Raw genomic sequence first — 21170 nt, 5'->3', positions numbered from 1 at the left:
TATGTGAAAGCAGAAATACAATCTTTTTATTGCCTGGAGATTCAGCTGTTGAAGCTATAGGAAGAGGCCATGTTTGTAAAGAGAATTTCTATCTTGTTCTTTTATTATATATGCTACTGAATTCACTAACGAGGTAATCAAATAAAGTGTCCTCCAGGGGTGAAATAAAAGAACATTCCATATGCCAATCTGTTTATTTCCTTGGCCCACCGCTGATCACACACTACCCTTTCCTGTCTGCAGACTTGGTTTGTGTGCAGGTCAAATTACCTTTGATTTTATTATTTCTTCATCCTGGCAGGAGGTAGTACCCCAGGTCAACAATTGGACTGTTATTAGCTACTTCTCTTTTAACATCGTTCTTCAGCCACAATACAAAAGACAGTTTTTACTGATCTTATTGTCTATAGAAGAAAAAATAATCACTAAAGAAGTTGTGCCTCTTTCTTTCAAAAATATGAATTAAGAAATGGCCAAAGGATTTCACATTATTCTTACTTGCCTCATAAAAACAAAAACAAAAACAAACAAACAAACAAAAAAACCTTCAAACGAACAACCAAAAAATAATGCTTATACCCAAGCAGTAGATCTTTTTCTTTTTTTTTAAGATTTTATTTATTTATTTGAGAGAGAGAGAAAGTGTATGATGGGGGGGAGGGACAAAAGGAGAGGGAGAGGGAGAAGCAAGCTCCCCACTGAACAGGGAGCCTGAGGTGGGTCTCCTGCAACTGAGACCCCCAAGACGCTCCCCTAAGCAATACATTGTAAATAAAATGATATACTTAAATCAGACCTTAAGGATTTGGAAAAATTTCCATCAGTTTATGATTTCAGGTAAGCTTTATCTTATGATTTATGTTCAATTGCCAATAGCTCTTTGTGGCTTAACTTTAGGGATCCACTAATACCATATACACTCCCACTCCTACTAAGCTAAAGCAGCTAATGATTTATGACATGTCTCTGTGCTAAAAATCCATCAAAGACTTTTTAAAAAATATGTCTAGCCCTCAAAAAGTCTGTTTAATAAGTGTAACTTTTATTTTCAGTTATTTTTAACAGGTAAGACACAGCAGCATATATGCTCAAAGAGTCCTCTACACATAACAATAATAGCTGCTCTTTGTGACTTGGGCAGTGAATTTGGAGTTTTCAAGGCAACAGTGGTCAGCTTTTTTTTTTTTTTTAAGATTTTATTTTTATTTATTTGACTGAGAGAGATCACAAGTAGGCAGGCAGAGAGAGAGGAGGAAGCAGGCTCCCTGCTGAGCAGAGAGCCCGATGTGGGGCTCAATCCCAGGACCCTGAGATCATGACCTGAGCTGAAGGCAGAGGCTTAACGCGCTGAGCCAGCCAGGTACCCAGTGGTCAGCTTTTTAATAAGCCTCTCAGGTACATATTTCTTTCCTAATTTACCACGGGAGCTGAGAATTTAGAGACCATGATAATATAGCCCCAGGTGTTTCAGGCTCAGAGAGTAGAACAAGAATCAGACTGCAGTTACATCTGTACCCAAAGCCTATGCCCTTTTGTTTCATGTCATGTTTATTCAATTTCACCTTTTGCGTCACTTTTAGAGTCAAGAAATCATATTATCTAGAGGTTCACATACCTAATTTATGAGTTTCCAAAAACAAAACAACTCAGTGCTCCTTTTTCTCCCCCTGGCTCTCATCAAAAAAGTGATTAGGGTTTTCTTTGCCCTGAACAAGATCATCAATTCTCATAACCTAAACAGGTTTTGATCTGTTTCCCCCATCATCTCAGGGTCATAGTGCCAGGGTATCCCCACCCCTTGTGCCATGAGAGTGGTCACTCACTGAAATGCATCATGTCGTTTAACCCTGTGTAAGACCCATGAGTTTTCTAGGCAGTGATCCCCAAAGTTTGTATTATTCACTTAAAAATGCTTGCGAACAAACTGGTTTAGAGAGAGGACTGTGCAAGCCAGATTCTGTTTTCTTAATCCTTACACCATGCCCAAATTGGTTTGCTAGGGCTTCCAGAATCAGGGATGAGATGGCTTAAACATTTTCTCACATTTCCTGAGGCTGGAAGTCTAAGACCAATGTGTTGCCGGGTTATCAGTTTCTGATGAGGCCTCTCTCCTTGACGGGCAAATGGCCACCTTCCGGCCTTATTCTCACATGGCCTTTTCTCTAGACATGCCATCTCCTGTGTCTCTTCCTCTCCTTATAAGCCCCAGTCTTACCAGATTAGGGTGCCAGCCTTATGATCTCTTAACCCTGCTTCTCTTTTTAAAGGACCTATCTCCAAATACAGTCACATTCAGGGTTGGCGACTCAACATACAAATCCTGAGGTAACACAATTCAGTCCTTACAAATGCCCATTACAGAAATGGCTATAAGTGCAGTGAGAAAAAAAATAAAACAGAATTGTGATAGTTAGGAGCATGGGTGCTAGGCCAGAGGTTCAGACCCAGAGTCTGCTGCTTGCTAATTGTATAATCAATGGTCAAAAATTTCTTAACTTCAGTGCTTCATCACAGAAACAGAGACAATAAGCACACCTGCCCCCTAGGTTATTGCCAGTTGAAATAAAAGTGGGCTATTAGTAGTAGATGGATGGTTTTTAAAATGGCTTTACCCCTTTATCGCTTGTGGATTATAACCTCATAGGAATCGTGAGAGTAAAATGCAAGAGGAAAGATGGCAGGAACCAAATACTTTGAAAAGTATTTTTCTTAATTGTAATAACATATTCTATATAATCGTAGTTGTAAAGATAGGACCAAACACAGAGACAGACACTTTAGGTTCTTAAATTTGTAGCTTAATTAATGCTTTATTGAGCACCCATGACCGGTGAGGAATTATTCGAGGCATCTAGGAGACCACATTGAACAAAATGGACAGGAACGGCTATTCCCCCGGAACTTTCATTCTAGAATGGCTATAGATCATCTTCACATTTCACACCCACTTCAGGAGTTGGGGGAAAGGAGATCCATCAAATAGTAGGGAAAAAGCCAATCAATTCACAATGTCATTCAGTAAATTGGTATGGATCACGTGGCCGGGAAATACACAGGAGCAGTTTTGTGTCTGGGGGCTGCTGCACCTGCTCCCCAAGTGCTGCTCTGATCCCCGAGACCCTGCTCTGGGCTTTCTCTGACCCTGATGCCCGGGCCACAGGGCCGACAGTCCACCCCGCCCCGCTCGGGGAGCCGGGTTCGCCCAGTCCGGCGGGCGGCGCGGTCCCCGCCCACCCCAGCTCCCCGCCGACCGCGGGCAGAGAGCTGGCAGGGAGCGGGCACCGCGCGGGTTTTGAAGCCGCACGGCGCACCGGGCCGCTGAGCGCCGCGGCAGGTCTCACAGGTCTTAAGGTCCCCGCGCGGCCGTCGCCCCGAGTGCCGGTGACTTTGGCTTCAGGTCTGCTGACCCACGTCACCAGTTTGACAGCCTCGCACCAAATCCGAGGGCGGTGCTCGCTCGGAGTCCCAGGCGTCACTGGGAGTTCCCGCAGATTAGAACTCGCCTCTCCTAGCCCCTCCCCTCAGGCCCATTTAAAGCTCCCACGGCTTTCCGAAAAATTGAAGGCTCAGTTTCTGCAGCGCCTTCTTCCACTGCAAGATGGTAAGTGAGGAGCCAGCGTTTAGGTAATGCGCTGGGGAAACCTGGGGGCTCTGAGAACTAGTAAACTCTGCATTTAGAATTTCTTCCGCCTTGGATGCAAGATTTCTGGGCTACCTTGCCCAGTAAAAGGGGTCTTCTCTGCTGCGTCATCTGCTTATTTCCCCCCATCTTCTCTCTCTCATTCCCCATCTCTCTCATCCTTCTACCCACTGTGTTATTTCTACTTTCTGTACTTTCTCCTAAACTTTCTCTCCCTCTATACCTGCACTCACTTTTCTTTCCACCTGTTTCCTCTAGATGAGACGCATATTTGCAAACATTTGGATTTGAGTTAGTCTAGGGGTGTTTGAGATTTGTTTTCTTCTCGGGTGTCAATTGCATAATAGTTCAGCTTTGATTTCAATAATAACCTCAGGGAAAGAGCTTACAAACATGCTTTTAGAATAAAAGAAAATAGTCCTTGATAAACTTTGGGCTGAATTTCTTTGGTCTGCACTGCCCAAGCTGGACTTGCTTCAAGACTGGACTTTTTCAAGACTTAGCTTACTGGGAATATTAACAAATTGTGACTTAATTAACTTTTCTCCGTGTGTCTCTCTCTCCTTATTATTTATTTTCTCTCTGTTTATGTTATGCCCAAGAAAGTCCTCAAGTCAACAAAAGACTTGTAGTGGTCAAAAAGAGGTTTGTCCAACGCTGAGCTCTGCTGAAATGAATGGCTTTTTACCTGATTAAACATTGACAAATAATTCAGAATGGACTGTTGTACAAATTAACCCAGGAAAGCTGCATATCTGCCCCTGCTTGGATATTTGGAAAGAGTGTGTGTTTGAAGTTTGAGGAGTCGGGGGCAGGAGGGTGTTCACTGGCTCAGAACACAGTGCAGAATAGATGCCAGACAGTTAGTAGTGGCAAGATAACTTTGCAAGGGCATAGAGACCTAGTGCTGGAGAGAGCTAGAGCCTGCTGTCTCGGCTAACGTATTTCAGCTCTGATGGTATTTTTACTTGGAGTGACTATATGTGCTTGTGCTTGGAGGAGCAAATGTATTTAGTTATCTCTGGAATGTATCTATATGTCAATAAGTCCATTTCAAACCATAGGATCCAGCAGCATTTAAAGCCGGAGGAAGGAGGAAGGAAGAAATGGAGTAAGTTTATAATTGAGAAACTAAGAAGCTAAAATAAGGAGTTTTCCTTATATGTTATATTCAGTCCATTTCAGCCTTAGCATTCTGGGCTCTGTGTCTTCCAAGGTTATTAGAAATATAATTAAGTTATTTATTAGAAAGAGCCAAATAGTTCTTAGGTCTTTCAATCAGTAAGTAGAATTCCTTTTACATAGATCCTGCATAGCCTGTAAGATGACTCAGTCATAGAAACAGAGAGTACTCCTGGATATTTACAAATTTGGTCCATCCAATACTAACCTGTTTTTTTTTGCTGAGAGGTCCTCAGGAAAGTACTGGGTAAACCAAGAGGCTGATTCCCTTTTAGTGATTATGTGTTTTGGCTGCTTGAATTAATCTGGAATCAGTGCTTAACACCTGTACTGTTTTTTGATTCATTGCATATAATTCGTGTCTCTTTCTTCCATCCTTCTTCCCCTCCAAATCCCAATCACCCCATCTCCTGGGACCCTCCCCACCCCTGCTCTGATCCTTCCTACTGACTTTCACAGAACACTGTTCTGCCTTGCCAAGACCAGTACTTTGTAGGAGGTCAGAGTTATAATTGCCCGTATTCCACTACAACGTCAGAATCTAGTGTTGACGTTTCCACGGAGACTTGGGTCTCTTTCTGGGCTGCTGGTCTCCTGGACAACAGAGAGCCCCAACAAGCACCACAGGCACTGGGTAAGTTCTGCTCGTCTGCTTTCCTGGTAGGTCTGAAGCCCTTTTCCAGCACCCATAGTTGCAAAGCATCATGGGCCAGAACCCTGTAGAAGAAGAGATGCTATGGGAAGTTGAAGAAAGCCCACAGACTCCTGAATTTCACAGCCTAAACAAGCTGCTTTTCTATACTTGCCAGATAGTGAAAATGGGAGTCTTGTCCTTGTCCACTGGACAGTATGTATTTCTCCCCACACTTAACAGTTCCTAGAGACTTCCAACCCACTAAGGGATTTAGGGTTGGGTCAAAATTTTATAAACAAATACTGTGAGATGCTTTTGGAGTCAAGATACCAATTGGAGCATTTCTTTTGGAATTCAGGAAAGTTCCCCTGAGTTTAAGAGGGAGACAAGGAAAACTAATAACTTACTCTTTTATTTCCTAAGGAAATTCTATGAAGAGCATCCTGTAAAAGGAAAAAAAAAAATGATTCCTTTTGCTCAAAGAAGATGTCAGCTTTGGAAGGAGAGATAACTTTGTGATGAAAATTGTATATTAATTATCACCTGGGGCTTAGTAAGGAGTATTTATAAATATTAAAGGAATTTATATATTAACAATCAGTTTCTAGAAAAACTGGTAGACATTTCAGAATTAAGTATCTGAATTCCTGGTTCAGCCACATTATTTTGTGTGCATGTGAATTTGAGAAAAAAAAAAAAAAAGAAAAGCCCCAAAATATTGAAACACACATATATGTCAGGAAGGGAGCTGTTCAACTTTAGTTTTCTGCCGCAAGCAGCAAAGAAGACAGAATGCCCAAGAATATGAAACCAAACTGTATAAAATTTGATTCCTGTCTCCCTACTCATCATTCTAATTCAGTAAAAAATATTTCAGTAATATGTCAGTTTCAGTAGAGATGGGGAAGAGTCAGACTGTACTAGATGAGGAAAATAAAATAAAAATAAACCAATATAGAATGCCCAAACATAGTTTTTACTTATAGTTTGCTATCAAATATGGAAAAAAAAAACTCCACCAATGCATAAAAGACAGTTCATGGTATAGTTTGGAGATTTTCATCAAGGTCTTCAGAGAAACAAGATCCAAATTATTTTAAAGTAGGAAGTGCCACCACTTCCTACACTGAGTTCAGGGTACAGTTTGGAAATTTTCATCAAGGTCTTCAGAGAAGCAAGATCCAAATTACTTTAAAGTAGGAAATGCTACCACTCATAATTCTGAATACACTCCATCAGCTTTAACTGGCATGCAAATAGGCAGAGATTTTCATCTGGGGAGAAATAGTAACATCAAGAATAGCATTTGATTCTAGAACCAAACACTATGTTATCAAACACGAAACCTTAGAAAGTAAGATAGAAACTTGGAAAACATAGTGGAATTGCAATGTTATGCTGAGTTGGGGAAGGATCAATAAATATCTGAGTGAATTCGTAGTACAGATGGGATGGTTTTTATAAATTTAGCTGGTGGAAATTTATATATTAAGAAGAAATATGGACCTCTTAGCTCCTAAAAATTCACCCTTTCAGCCATTTGGGCATGTAGTCTATAAATATTTGTCTTTCACAGCACGGTTATCCCTTCTGAAAGGCTTTAAATATGTTGTTTCCTGTGTAGAGGCTATAGCTATTTTTAGAAAGGTAATTGAATCTATTAAAATGTCTGAAATCCTTCAATGAGCTCTGTATTACACAAAAACTGCAAGGGTGTTTTCTCACTTATCCATTTGGTATTTTCACAAAGAATCATCCTGTGACTCCAGTTTCCCTGCTCCTAACTCGTGTTCATGGGAAGAAGCTCAGCTTTCCTCTCAGCTCTACAGAAACAAGCAGGTATGTGTAGCTCGTCAGAATACTGAGACTGGACCGACATGTTCCATGTAGTCTTTTTTTTTTTTTTCCCACTTTTACTTATTTATTTGCTTATTTATTTATTTGGTTATCTATTTATTTTTGAGTCTAACAGACTCTCAATGTTATGTTAGTTTCAGGTGTATAACATAGTGATTCAGCTTCTCTATACATTATCCTCACCACAAGCGTAGCTACCATCTGTCACCGTACAACACTACGATAATAACGTTAACTGTATTCTCCTTGCTGTGCCTTTTATTCCCATGACTTACTCATTCCATAGCTAGAAGCCCTTATCTGTCCCTACTCTTCACCCATTTGGTCCATCCACGCACCCCCTTCCCTCTGGCAGCCATCAGGTTGTTCTCTATATTTATAAGTCTGATCCTGTTTTTTGTTGGCTTGTTTGCTTGTTCCACATATGAGTGAAATCATACGGCATTTGTCATTCTCAGGTTGACTTGCTTCACTTTGCATGCAGTTTATTCTTAACATCGTCCCTTGATGTCACCTTGCTTCTTTTCCCTGGTTAAATTCATATATTGACTTTCAGCTTAGAGCCAAAGTGGATATATGTCCAGAGGATGGACATGAAGATAAATGATCAGTGTCACAGGGAAAAACAACAACGACAAAGTCAACAACAACATCCAAAACCCTGTAGGAGGACCTACAGTCAGGCCCTGACTTCACACATTGTAATTATATGACCTCTTGAATCCTCTTTTACCTTAACCTAGGACATTGAAAGATTTATGATGCCTTCCTGATAGGGTTGTTGCAAAGACCAAATGATATACTGAGTGTGATTGTATTTTTTTTAAGATTTTATTTATTTATTTGACAGAAAGAGATCACAGTAGGCAGAGAGGCAGGCAGAGAGAGAGAGAGAGAGAGAGAGAGAGAGAGGAGGAGGAAGCAGGCTCCCCGCTGAGCAGAGAGCCCTACACAGGGCTCGATCCCAGGACTCTGGGATCATGACCTGAGCTGAAGGCAGAGGCTTTAACCCCCTGAGCCACCCAGGCACCCTGTGTGCTTGTATTTTTAATCCATAAACATAGGCCTTCACTTGGAGAAGTGATGATGATTATTAAGGTTTTGCAAAGAATGTTTCATTTTCCATGTTTTATTTGTTGTTGTTCCTGAGAGAGTAATTTAATCTAGTGGTTATACAAACAGATCAATCTGAAGATGAGGGAAGCAAACCCCCTCCTTGTTTTTCTTCTTTTCTTAACATTCAAGGAAAGAGTCCAGCGAAACCTTTCTGAACACATTTTTCTATATTTAAACAGTTGCACACAGCTCATTTTCCTATAGACCTTCCCGATCCCCTTGTGGTTACAATCTTAAAAGTCATATAATCTCTTCAAATACTTTGCAATGAATAAAAAGTTCAGAGCACAAAACTGAACAATGGGGTGGTAGGTGGGTGTAGATTGAATTTAGGCCTTAGAGGACAAGGGCTCCCTGAGGTTTGGTTCATAAAACAAATAGAATAATAATCAAGTTTAAGCAGGTTAAGGATCAGTGGCATTATTATAAGGTTACAAAGTCAATATAGTAGAGGGGCCTTCACCATTGTATGCTTTTTGCAGCTCCAAGATACTCTGGTGCAGAAGGAAGAAGAACTTGCTAGGTTACATGAAGAGAATAACCATCTCAGACAATACCTGAATTCTGCTTTGGTTAAATGTCTTGAGGAAAAGGCCAAGGTATGTAACTACCCCCTTTGTAAGAGCCGAGCAGTGATTTGAGAACCAAGACCACTTGGCTAACACTGCTTGATTAAGTGTAGGAGGTGTATTGAACAGCTTGGCTTCAAAGGCATTCATAGGCTAGATGGATTTTTCTGAAAGAAATATAGCACTTCCTCAAGAATTTTTATGTATTATTTCTTGGAAGAATCCAGACTGTATATTTTAGCCATATATTACCCAAAGAGTTGCTTAAGAATCGTAAGCCAATCCAGGGAATCGCTAAGACAGCAGAGGTTAATCAAAAGATAGAGTTAAATGGATGGAACACTGGAATGGGAATCAGATCTGAAAGACACTTGGTTTTTTTAATTACCTGCTTGACTTTGAGTACATTTCTCTGTCACTCAGCCTCACTTACCTTCATCCGTAAATGTAGGGGCTAAAAGATTCTTTAAGAATCTCCCAGCTCTGAAATGTTATGAATAGGGCTGGAGCCCAGATCTTTTGACTGGCAATTATGTATCACCAATTACATTATCTTTTAGTGAACCTTTTTATCTTATCCTTTTAGAATGGACTATTTCTAACTCAAGGACAAATAGCTTGTCCATAGTTTCTTTCTGTTCTTCTTTTCTTTTGTGTTTTGTATTTTTGTTATCTTTTTGCCGTTCTGTCATCATTATTGCTTTGTCATCAATCTTTACCTTGCCACTAGACAAGCTGCATTATTTGACATTATTTTATTTAAATTGATGATGCTTCTTACCACTTCACTGGAAATAACAGTTGAGAGAAGAAAGGGTATCATATCTGATTCCTTTACAATTCCTTTACAATCCAGTCAGCTTTGTTAAGAAAAGGAGCACATCTCACAGTTAGGAGCTTGGGCTCATAACTTCAGCCACCATTTTGTAAAAAAGGACATGCATTAAATTAGTAAATGAGATTGATTAGACAGTATTTTTGTTCAAAGTGTGGAATAATACATATCATGTGAAAGTGGTCTGAAAGTTAGCAGAATAAGAAGAATCAGTGTTAAATATTGTTTCAATCAGCCGCTCTGTCTAGATTCAGATGATTAGATTTAATGTAGGCTGCACGACCCTTAGTAAGACTCAAATACGTCCATGCCTCAGTTTCTTCACTAAAGTGGATTTTATAAAATGAGATGAATATACATGTAGTCAGCATTCAATACATGATAGTTACTGTTATTGTCATTATTATAATGATAATTATTTCCATGAATTGAAAATTTAAAGAAATTATTCATTTCTTTCAACTTTTAAATGTTAGTAAAAAACATGAATTGTGGTTTCCAGGTAGTTACTTGTCACTATATATTTTAATTTAGAATCAGAAATGAATCCAATTACTTTTACATAGTGTATGTGTGAGAGAATAGAATTTTAATCATGTTTTTAAGGAATTAAGATCATTAGTAAATATGTGAAGGAAGTTTAATTAGATAGCAGTAAAGAAATTATCTTGGTTGACTATCTGACTGTGTATTTTCCAAATACTACTTCCTTAGAAATTGCTGTCATCAGATGAGTTCTCCAAAGCATTTGGGCAATTCAGAAAGGGAAAGAGGAAACCCAAAGAGCAAAGATACTTTCCTCCTGAGATCCCCCACCACAAAAATGCCAAGAGAAACCTCTCTAGTGAATTTGCTAACTGTGAAGGACAACCTGGGCCCCCTGTGGACCCTTGGGTTCTTCAGACCCTTGGGTTAAAAGACCTCAACACCATCGATGACACTTTATCAGCTAACTACAGTGCCCACTCCTCTCATCCGAGAAGAATTGCCAGCACATTTCCTCCATTTCTGGATGATGCAGTTGATTATGAAAATGTCCCCAGGGAGGATCTGCCAATTGACTATGGAGGCAACCCAGCAACCCCCTCACATGGCACTGCTGGGCACAGGGAAGATTTTCACTTCCTCCCTCAACTTTCAAATCCCCCAGGAGGGCTGCAAACTTCTCCTTACTATACTTCTGATGTGTCACCCAATAAAACAGAGATGGCCTTTTCCACATCCCTGAGCCCTCACTGTAATGTGAAAACTCATTCCTTCCACCAGGGACAAGCCTTTGTTTGTCGAGATGAGGAAGGAGGCTGGAAGTTTACCTGGGTCCCTAAGCAGTCTTAGTGACCTCCCTTCCATCACGAAAGACTGCTATAAACTCTGTTTACAAAGACCTCTCTTGCACTTGAACCTGACTATTTGGAACACAGAAGCTTTTGCCCTGACTGTCTCCTGCCACTTTAAATGTCACTCTCAATTACCCACTTAAATCCGCAGAGAACAGCTTCCACGAATCCATAATGAAACATGCCTGATCTTCTTTCACCTAAATTTGACTTGTTTACACACCAACACCTGCTGTTGACTTCATCCCTTCGCCCTGTACCTGAAAAGGTATTTTCCAATTGCCCAAATATTCCTTCGAGGCCTACATATGCTGTTCCAATTATAACAAGTCTAAGAGCGTTTCTCCTTTCATCAAGCAGTTTAAATGTTCATAGTCTCTACCCTCTCACTTTTATCCTGCCCTGTTCTTCTTCATTTCTGAAAACTGCCTTGAGAGTGAACACTATTTTTGCTCCAGGTGTTTGTTCTTGAGTGCTCCGATCTTGGGGGTGGGGTAGAAACAAGGGTCTCTGGACATCATCATTCCCAAAGACATAATGTAGATGTGAGCAGTGCCACGTGTAGAGCAGTTCAGGAAGTTATGCGCCCTGTGAAGTTGACAAAGAGCCTCTTCAATGAGTTGCAAATCTACTGAATAAGAAATACCACTGATAAATTAAAAGATGAAAAATAATTAAAATTAATTCAAGATATGCCACAGTATATCAGCTTCTATAGGCACCTGGCATTGCCTCTTTAACCAACATGACTCAAACTAGAACATGGCTAAGGGATGCTTGATAACAACAAGTTGTCATCTTAATCGCCCAGATGCTGTCAAGGGTCTGGTCCTGCCAGTATTGTCTAGCCAAACTCTGTGGTTGTCTCCCTCATTCATTCACTTACTCATCTACTCAGTTTTCCATTCATTGGCCCACGCAGAATATTTGTACAACATCTGCCATGTACCAGGCGCTGTCCTATGGGGTGGTGATGGAATAAATGAGAGCAAGTTAGACCTTGTGGCCACCCTCGTGAGACTCAGAGCCAATATTTGCTGTGACCTTGAGAAACCTAATTCCCAACAGTGAATATTCAGTTTTCCTGGCTGCAGAATACAGAAGATAGATGAGACCATCACTAACATTCTATAAACTGAGGCTAGGTCCATCAGCTTTACTCCAACACTGCCAGCCCAGCTCACTCTTCTCTTTAGTTTTGATAGACACTATAGGTATGTTGGATGAGCTTTACATACAATTTTTCTTAAACATGAGCCATTTGTAGTCGACACAAGAAACCATTGCTCTGATCACAGTATTCTTTTTCTGGTATGAGCCCATGTTATAGGTTAATTCAGTCTAAGTATGTGAGAGTAACTTGCATCTAACAAATAGAGATAATAATTTTTAAATAAGTGTGCATAAATATAATGTAAATTTTGACATCAAAGATTTCTCTCTTTCTAAATAAAAAAAATATATTCTTAGTGCTTATGTTAGTTTTCCTCAAGCTCTCTATCTTTTGCAGAATAATTTACATATCAACGACGTGTACCTCTGTTTTTTGGAGAAAACGTCAGTTAGCAATAAGATCCACCAGGGTGAACTTCTTTCCTGTTTTTCTGTTCCCACCTCTCAATAAGTCATGTTGTACCATCAGTGCCTGAGAACATGACTGTGCCCTTTGGGATTCTTTGTAACCAAGACATGACTTTCATTGCTGTTGCTGTTTGGTTTTTGCTTTATTTTGGTGATTGTGAGCAAGTAATCTGTTTTAGAAAGTTTTCTTAACCTCTACTTTTCTTTATAATCCATGAAGGAGAAACTAAGATATTAACTAATATTATTCTCCAGAGTATTTTCATGACTTAGGAAGAGGTAGAACACACTCTATTTTCTAAAACAAAACAAAAGTAGTAACAAAGAAGTGCTTAACACTGCAGTATATGTGCCCCTGGTGGGTGAAATTTATCTTTTTAAAATAACAAATTTAAGAATTAAGATTAATTAAATTTGATTGTACTTTAACACCCTAGGAATCAAGAAAGCAACATAACTACTTCAAAAGATTAAATGATCTAGCTGTAAAACAAAACTGATCAGTCAACAAATACTTATTTTGCATTTTTGTGTGCCTTATCACAAGTTATATACTGTGAGGAAACACCCAGGCTTAGCACAGTGCATTTGGTAGATAAAACAGAGCCTTATAAAATTTAACTATTTTTAAATGAAGCTTGATCTCAGCCTGGTTTAAAGAAATTACAGCACTCCTGTGATAAATTATGGTAACTTGCTCTGGCTTATACCATGGATGAAAGAAAATTACCACATCTTCTTGGGACTACATATCTATAGACATTTGCTACTCATTTGCATTATGTATAAAAGTTCTTTTGTTGATGTTTGAGAAACTGGAAATTTCTCTCACCTAAGTATATATTCTATTATGGTTTTACCATGCCACTCCTGTAATCCACAGGTAATATTTTATTAATGTAAGAGGAGAAATAAAAACTAAGAACTTGTGCTTGTGATGAATAATACCTTTATGTTGTATATAACATTTTCTAGTATAATAGATTTTCTTCTCCTAGGTTTTAACCATAATCCTATTGATCTGTACCTCTTTTGTATGACGTATGTGGCCAGACCAATCTTCAGCATTTAGGGAGGGTCAAAGAGTTCTTTTCCTTATCTAGGATACATTCACGAGGCCTTCGGATGTTAATGGTCTAAAAAGTCAGGTGCAACCTAACCTCCCATAAAAACTAGTATTTGGCATCAATTTTTAAAATGTGGTGACATTTCCAATGTTCTCTGATCACGTGAAAATAAAGCCTATTTGTATCTTGCTAATATCTGGAGCATAAAGGCACTTGAAAGCCTCAGTTATGTAGGTGACAATGAATGGGATTAATTTAAAACTGTGGTGGTGCTAAACCATAATTTTGAAAAACTGGATAAAAAAAAAACTGTGAATCAATGGGAAAAAATTGCTCCATTTTATCTATTTCAAAAAAAGATTTTTTTTCAATGTGACAAATTAATTCAACAACCAACCTATATCACAGAATCAAATCAATCGATAGAGTTTAGACATCCAGTGATAATTTTTTACAAGTTTACTTCTTGTCTATAAAGTCAGGATACACAAATTTACATTTATTTCAGTTTACCAGAAGATTCATGTGCATAAATATTAGATGTCTCATTTTTTCTTTATTTTTCATGAAACCAAATAAAATTGGTTTACAAGTTGCATGATGTAAGTATATTTCTTAACATATTTGTCATATTTTATCTACATTTTTTTGTTACATGAGCAAAACCAGACATCCAGTTATAATTCTTATGGTGGATATTCTATAAATGTAAAATATAATTTAACATTTAATATTTTAAATGACTTTGATTTGTTTGTGATTTAAAATATTTCTAATTATATGTGAGTCAATTTTGTAATGAATTAATGTCTAATAAATAAAGTAATGGGAAAAACTTACTCCTACTTTTGGCCCTTATTTTAGAAATGTTTTTTAATGAGTTGAAGAACAGATGAAAAACAGTTGTCAGTTCTCATTTCTGCCACAAATATGCATTGAAATAATACATATTTTAATTTCCCAATAGTGATAAAATTAATAATAGAGGTGCTTATTAAAAAGATAATAGCCTGTGTCCAGCTCTCTAGGAAATAAAGGATAAAATAGGTGCTCAAACCAACTTGTCTATAATTGAGAGAAACATAAACATGCTTAATCAAAGCAAGGGAATAATTAGCTCTCATAACCGACAAGTCTATGCTTTAGCTATACCTGGATCTATAGCTCAAGGAATATCGTCAAGAATTTGGTTTGGGGGACGCCTGGGTGGCTCAGTTGGTTAAGCAGCTGCCTTCGGCTCAGGTCATGATCCCAGCGTCCTGGGATCGAGTCCCACATCGGGCTCCTTGCTCCGCGGGGAGCCTGCTTCTCCCTCTGACTCTGCCTTCCACTCTGTCTGCCTGTGCTCACTTTCGCTCGCGCTCTCTCTCTGACAAATAAATAAAATCTTAAAAAAATAAAAAAAGAATTTGGTTTGGGATCTAAAATAAGACTGATGAATACGGACAGATTATGGAAGGGTGTTGAGATAGTACTTGTTACACAAAAGCATAACAGAAACCAGGGTGGGATAGGCAATGTAAATTTGAAGAGTAGCAAGCTATATCCCATAAGTTTTCCGGTTTTGTGACTTTCTCCTTGTTCTTTACACTGTAATTCCCTAAGATGAATAAACCCTCAGTTAAATGTTCTAGAAAGAACAGTCTGGTAATCATGGGCAGATTTCCCCTGCATTCACTAGATAGGCCCGTATCCATCCCTAAGAGGAAGATTGATATAAATAGAAAATGGTTTGAGACTTACATGTCAGGCCAGGAATCCATTGCTACATGGAGATTCTCCTATTATCAGTCTTGGATAATCTGGTTGTTATTTAGTGTCCTTACAGGGATATTTGATTGATTTTTTTTTTTCTTGGAGACCATTACATCTATGACTCACTCACTTTAAATGACCCTTGAATGTCATCAGGACAGGTTATTGGAAACATCAGGAAGAAGTAGGTATCTTGATTCCCATTTTACAGATGAGAAAACTGGTTCTAAGTTTTTTTTTATGCATCATGTTCTAGTAAGTATTTGAAACCCAAGGTAAATCCTGGCACTGATTTTGGGTCCAATTCTCTACTATATCACACAGTCATGATGTTTGGTACCAGTAAATGGGCTTACAGTCCTGTCTGGTACAAATGATTGTAGGTCTCAGAACCAGGGCCCTGAAAGTATGGAGGGGCTCTGACATCTTTGCTTACATTCATTGGAGGGCTCACCTGCGTCCAGGTCTCTTAATCCTATCATTGCTAAAAGGGATTGTTCATAAGACACTGAATTCATCCTCTATCATTTCATTAAGAAAGAAGTGAATAAATTGAGAATTATTGCAGAAATTTGGGATAAAAAGAGTAGGATGGAAAAGATATGCTACTTATGGTAAAAAGCATTAGTATGCTTCTTAAATGAAAAAAGTTGAATAAATGAAAAGAGAAATATCTCTTCTGATTGCTTCTGCTAATAGAAAAGCTTAATGTAGCACTTCATAAACAATGTTCATGCAGGCTCTCTCTTCTTCACTTGTATAGGAAACAGATTTTACACCTGTTTGAGGCAGGACCTTACTCCCTCCTGGCAATCCTTTTAAGTATAACTCCAAAGGACAGTAAAGTAACTGAAGAAGCATATTTACAGTGCCGATCCAACTCCTAACACAAAGGAAGCATTCAATATGCTCACTTTGGAAGTCAGGGGTTAAATAATACCTTTTCAGGCACACAGCAGATGTGTTTTTTTCCCCCCTTCATCTCTCTTCCAAGCTTATAATCTGAAATAATAAGTTGTAGAAAGGGTGTTTCAAGGTGATTTCTTAATACCCAGTGCCTGATCCCCCTGGGATGAGACCCAGGATTTCAGATCTATAACCATGAGCTTTCTAAAGGTAATGTTTCCTTAGGGTCCCCCAATTGCTCTGAACCTGAGACCAGAAGCCCTCTAATAACTGTGCAACGAGAGGTTAGAACCTCTTGTTTCAGTCAGGCAAAAGGCCAAAAAACACCCATCTTTTCATTTGGTCTCCTGAGATTTGCTACTTTACAGAAGCCACAAAGTCATTCTTCTTCCATCCCTGGCACACAAGGGAGTTGCCATGGGTGGAACAAGGGAGTGACATCTGCACAGTGCAGCCCATGGTGCATCCATTACTAGAGCTAGGAATCTCAGCCTCCTTTGACAGTGGAGCACCATACTGCCAGAGCCTTAGCCCTTCTTTCTCTTGCTTTTAAGGATCATAAGTAGTTCACCCAACCCATTCTAGGGTCCTCACTCCACACTTCTACAGTAGCTTTAATGAATATGCTGCTTTCTTTTGAAATGATAGAGGATGCATGGGGTTTCTTGTGAACCATCCTGTTAGCAACAATAGAAGGAAAAGGACTGGAGACATACAATAGCACTTTGTCACATGCAAACAGTATCCTTTTCAGGACCTTAGAATGAGCTTTTAAGAGATTGTTTAATATCTATAATAATTCTTAGAATTTATTCATATAGTAGATAAGAATATAGACAAAGATTCACACTCCCCTTTCTTATTGTGCAGTGATATCATGCACAAAGAGCTCTGCTCAGCAAATCAGATTCCTTCATTCACAGGTGCATGACCTCAGAAATTAATTCCATCTTCCTTAGCCTCAATGTGCAGTTGATCCTTGAACAGCATGAACTGCACTGGTCCACTTGTATGCAGAGTTTTTTTAAAACTACAGTACAGTATTAAAATGTGTTTCCTCATCCTTATGCTTTTCTTAATAAAATTTTCTTTGCTCTAGTTACTATATTGTAAGAATATGTACATAATATATAAAACATACAAATAGGTGTTAGTTGACTACGTTATTGGTAAAACTTCAGGTCAGTAGTCATCTATTAGTAAAGTTTTTGAAGGGTCAAGCATTGTACATAGATTATCAACTGTGGAGGGGGTCAGTACCTCTAACCCCCATGTGGTCCTAAGGTCAAATTGTATTCAGCTGTAAAATGGCTCTATCCCACAATCTTATATTATGAAAAGATCACGTCTAAGTTAAGATTCAGTCATTTATCACAACCTTCACACAGAATAAAAGTACATTTCCATTTAATTTTGAGTGGAAACTTTCATACTTCATAAAATGCAACACTAAAAATCACTTATACATATTTCTACTGATTCACTTCAGTAAATACTCACTGTTTTCCCACTATAAAAGTATAATTTTATGTTCTATGGACCATAGCCCATGCCTTAAAAGAGTTCACAAGTTGGTAGTGGAGGGAAACTAAGAAAGAATTCACTGAACACTTGAGGTCAGAGACATTCGTTGGGTATAAAGTTAGAATTGCGTCAGTACAGGTAAAGGTAGAAGGGGAAAAAAGGAGAATATCTCAGCAGGCAAAATATGAGGAATATTTAGAGAATGATGACTAGCCCAGGTGACAGCTGGATAGACTTGTATAAAATAAAGTATCCCTTGGAATACAGCAAAAAATTCTGTACAATGAAACATGCTGTAACCTCTAAAAATGTTCTGCTAATAATAAAAATAAGGTGAAACCTATAAAACCCAAAGGGTAAGGACAGTAACTTAGATAAATTATTTCTATCCTTAAAATGATTTCACTAAATATGTTCATGCTTATTGACAATGACATTAGAATAGTAACTAGTAAGTGTCAACTTTTATACATCCCTTTTAAAATTCTCTCAGTTTCTTTAGACTGAGTGAGGCTGACCCTTCAAAAAGGTACGGGGATGTAGATAGTAGAAATTACCACTTGACCCTCATTCATATCACTGGTTTTGTTTCAGGATCCTAGGTTTTTTATTGTTTGTTTAACAGGCTATTTTAAATTTTCTTTGAAGATCTTAAATGTGCTACAAATATAACATGAGGACTACGGAGAATATATAGTGACAGTCATTGCATTTTTGGAATTATATTTTTGGAATCTTCACTGATAAGAGTGTCTGCCGCAAGCATTTTCCCATTAAAATTAGGGTAAGAGAATTTCTTCTTTGGAGCTAATGTAGGTATAGGAGGGGGGAATCATATAAAGATTAAAAGACACAAGTGAGAAAAAGGATGTGAACTTTTGCTTCTTGAGTAGACCCTGGCCACAGCAGTATGATCTTGTATGGCAGGGGAAGTGAAAGATGAGGCAGTAGAGCAACTGGACTCCCAAAGTTGTTCAAGGGAAAGGGATTCCTGTGGCCGATCCACATGAGAGAAGCTGCTGAATCTGAGAACTCTGTCTCGTAGGCAATGGACATGAGAGGCAAGAGACTCTAGGGTAGACCATTGGTGGTGTGAGCTGAAGTTAGGGGAAGGGAGTTTTTTAGAAGGGATTAAGCCAAAGCTGTGTAGTTCTTCTCCCCTAGAAAGTTCACATAAATAAATCCCACAAGGACCATGATCATACAATCTACTCTTCAATTTGTGACTTCTTTAGAGTGATAAATACTAACCTGGAAAGAATTTTAGGACAACACATATTATAACCTTACTCTATCACAACCAAACCAGACATACATCCAAAATATACAGAAAAGTCAACATTTAGATGCCTGCGTAGAGGATGTAGAGCAAAACAGACAGTCATATGATCCAGGAAAGCAGCAACTATGAATAATCATAGGCTAAACCTCATCTGGTTATGTAGATATGTACTCAAATTAAAAGAGGAAAGTTGGGGGTGCCTGGATGGCTCGGTGGGCTGAAGCCTGTGCCTTCGGCTCAGGTCATAATCTCAGGGTCCTGGGATCACGTCCTGTGTCGGGCTCTCTGCTCAGCAGGGAGCCTGCTTCCTCCTCTCTCTCTGCCTGCTTCTCTGCCTACTTGTGGTCTCTCTCTGTCAAATAAATAAATAAAATCTTAAAAAAAAAAAAGAAAAAAAAAGAGGAAAGTTGGAGCAGCTCTCCCTATTCTAAAGTGCCTTGAAGTTTAACCTACTTTTCATGAACTTGGACTTATTTTCATGGACAAAAATGACCTAAAATTGATGAGATCTATCCACAAATGGAAAAGGTATTTCAGTGCAATAAGACTGAAACCATCAAAAGGGAAAAAAATAAGCTACATCTTCTCAATACTTCAATGAGTTCATGTTTCTCAATAAGCCACTTGTAAGTGTTTGTGGGGAGTGAAAATTAAATTGAACAAAGAAATGCTATAGGCCCTTTTGAAAATAACTGGGGCTCATTTGTAGCTGGTAATTGAAATGTATAGTAAAATAAATGTAAGTTACAACAAATCCTTCTTTTGCATTGATCAAGTGTTTAGAAGCAAGTTACAAATTACCAAATATATAAAGAGCAAAAAAGAAAAAAATTAAATTTCTACAAAGTACTTCACCTTACATGTTTGTATACACATTTATACATTTCATTAAAAACATGAACTGAAAAATATATAAAAAAAAGTTATGTATATATACATTATATGATCTTTATATTATATATGCAATGTTATAACATTTCTTATGAAACACTAGCATTTTTTCTCATTATTAAGACCTTATACAATATGATTTTCAGTTACTATTTTGTATGACTATCATGTGAATATACTGTAACATATTTAACTAATTACTTATTGTCAGATATGAAGTTTGCTTTCTATTTTATTTTTTACCTATAATGTAACAGTGTACACTCTTGTAGGAACATATTTTCCCAGTTTATTTCTTAGAATTGCAGTTGCTTTATGAAAAAATATTTACACTTTTAAGGATTTTAAAATAAATAGCAAAAATGCTCCAGGACTTATGTTGGAATCAGAGTGGCTAAAAAAGTACCTATTTAAGTCTTCTAGTTTTGAAGGACCAGAAATAATTTCTTGAGAATATTGTCCATGAAGAATTTGTTGTCTTATGAGGCAAAGTCTTGCATCTAATATTGCACACATGTATATCTGCATTTGTTATGGGCCTCATATATGGAAAGGACATTCAAATATATGATGGACATGAAAATTTCAGGTATTGTTTAGAAGCATAATTCAATAAAATTACTTCGATCAATAGAACCAACACCTTTTTTTTTCTTCTAAAAGTTGTGATTGAGACTCTTAAACCCTCTAGATGATTCTGTCAACTGACAAGAATTTCAAAATTTGAGTTATGAGGGGTTGATTGTGAAAATAAGTAACTGCCCCCACTCCCCACAATTCTCCTGTTCCACCCTCTCCAAACTACCACTTTACACTTACATTTACTTCTGGAGGATTTAGACTTTTCTTTTATTGCAGTATCATATCGCCTCACCTGTGGCTTTTTCTTACTCATATGGTTTAGGAATAGAGATATTTACTCTCCTTCTGACAACAAACTAGTTTCAGGCATGGATCCAAGAGTACCAGGCTTAACCAAGAGCTGTAAATTTTT

At 38.2% G+C, this 21170-nt stretch overlaps 1 protein-coding gene across 1 annotated transcript; it reads left to right on the top strand.

Moving 5' to 3' along the window:
* Positions 1–3519: 3519 nt before the first annotated feature.
* GMNC (geminin coiled-coil domain containing) lies at positions 3520–11168 on the top strand (the record flags this gene model as incomplete). The annotated part of the gene is made up of 5 exons (XM_082726495.1): positions 3520–3601; positions 5282–5456; positions 7207–7295; positions 8912–9028; positions 10548–11168. Exons 1-5 carry the CDS (start codon positions 3599–3601, stop codon positions 11166–11168), a joined length of 1005 nt encoding a protein of 334 aa, XP_082582621.1. The 5' UTR covers positions 3520–3598.
* Positions 11169–21170: the final 10002 nt, after the last annotated feature.

This window comes from Mustela nivalis (genome assembly GCF_964662115.1).
Source record: "Mustela nivalis genome assembly, chromosome: 1".
Lineage (NCBI taxonomy): Eukaryota > Metazoa > Chordata > Mammalia > Carnivora > Mustelidae > Mustela > Mustela nivalis.
The sequence above is the reverse complement of the archived record's forward strand: the minus strand, read 5'-3'. Positions and strand labels throughout refer to the sequence as shown.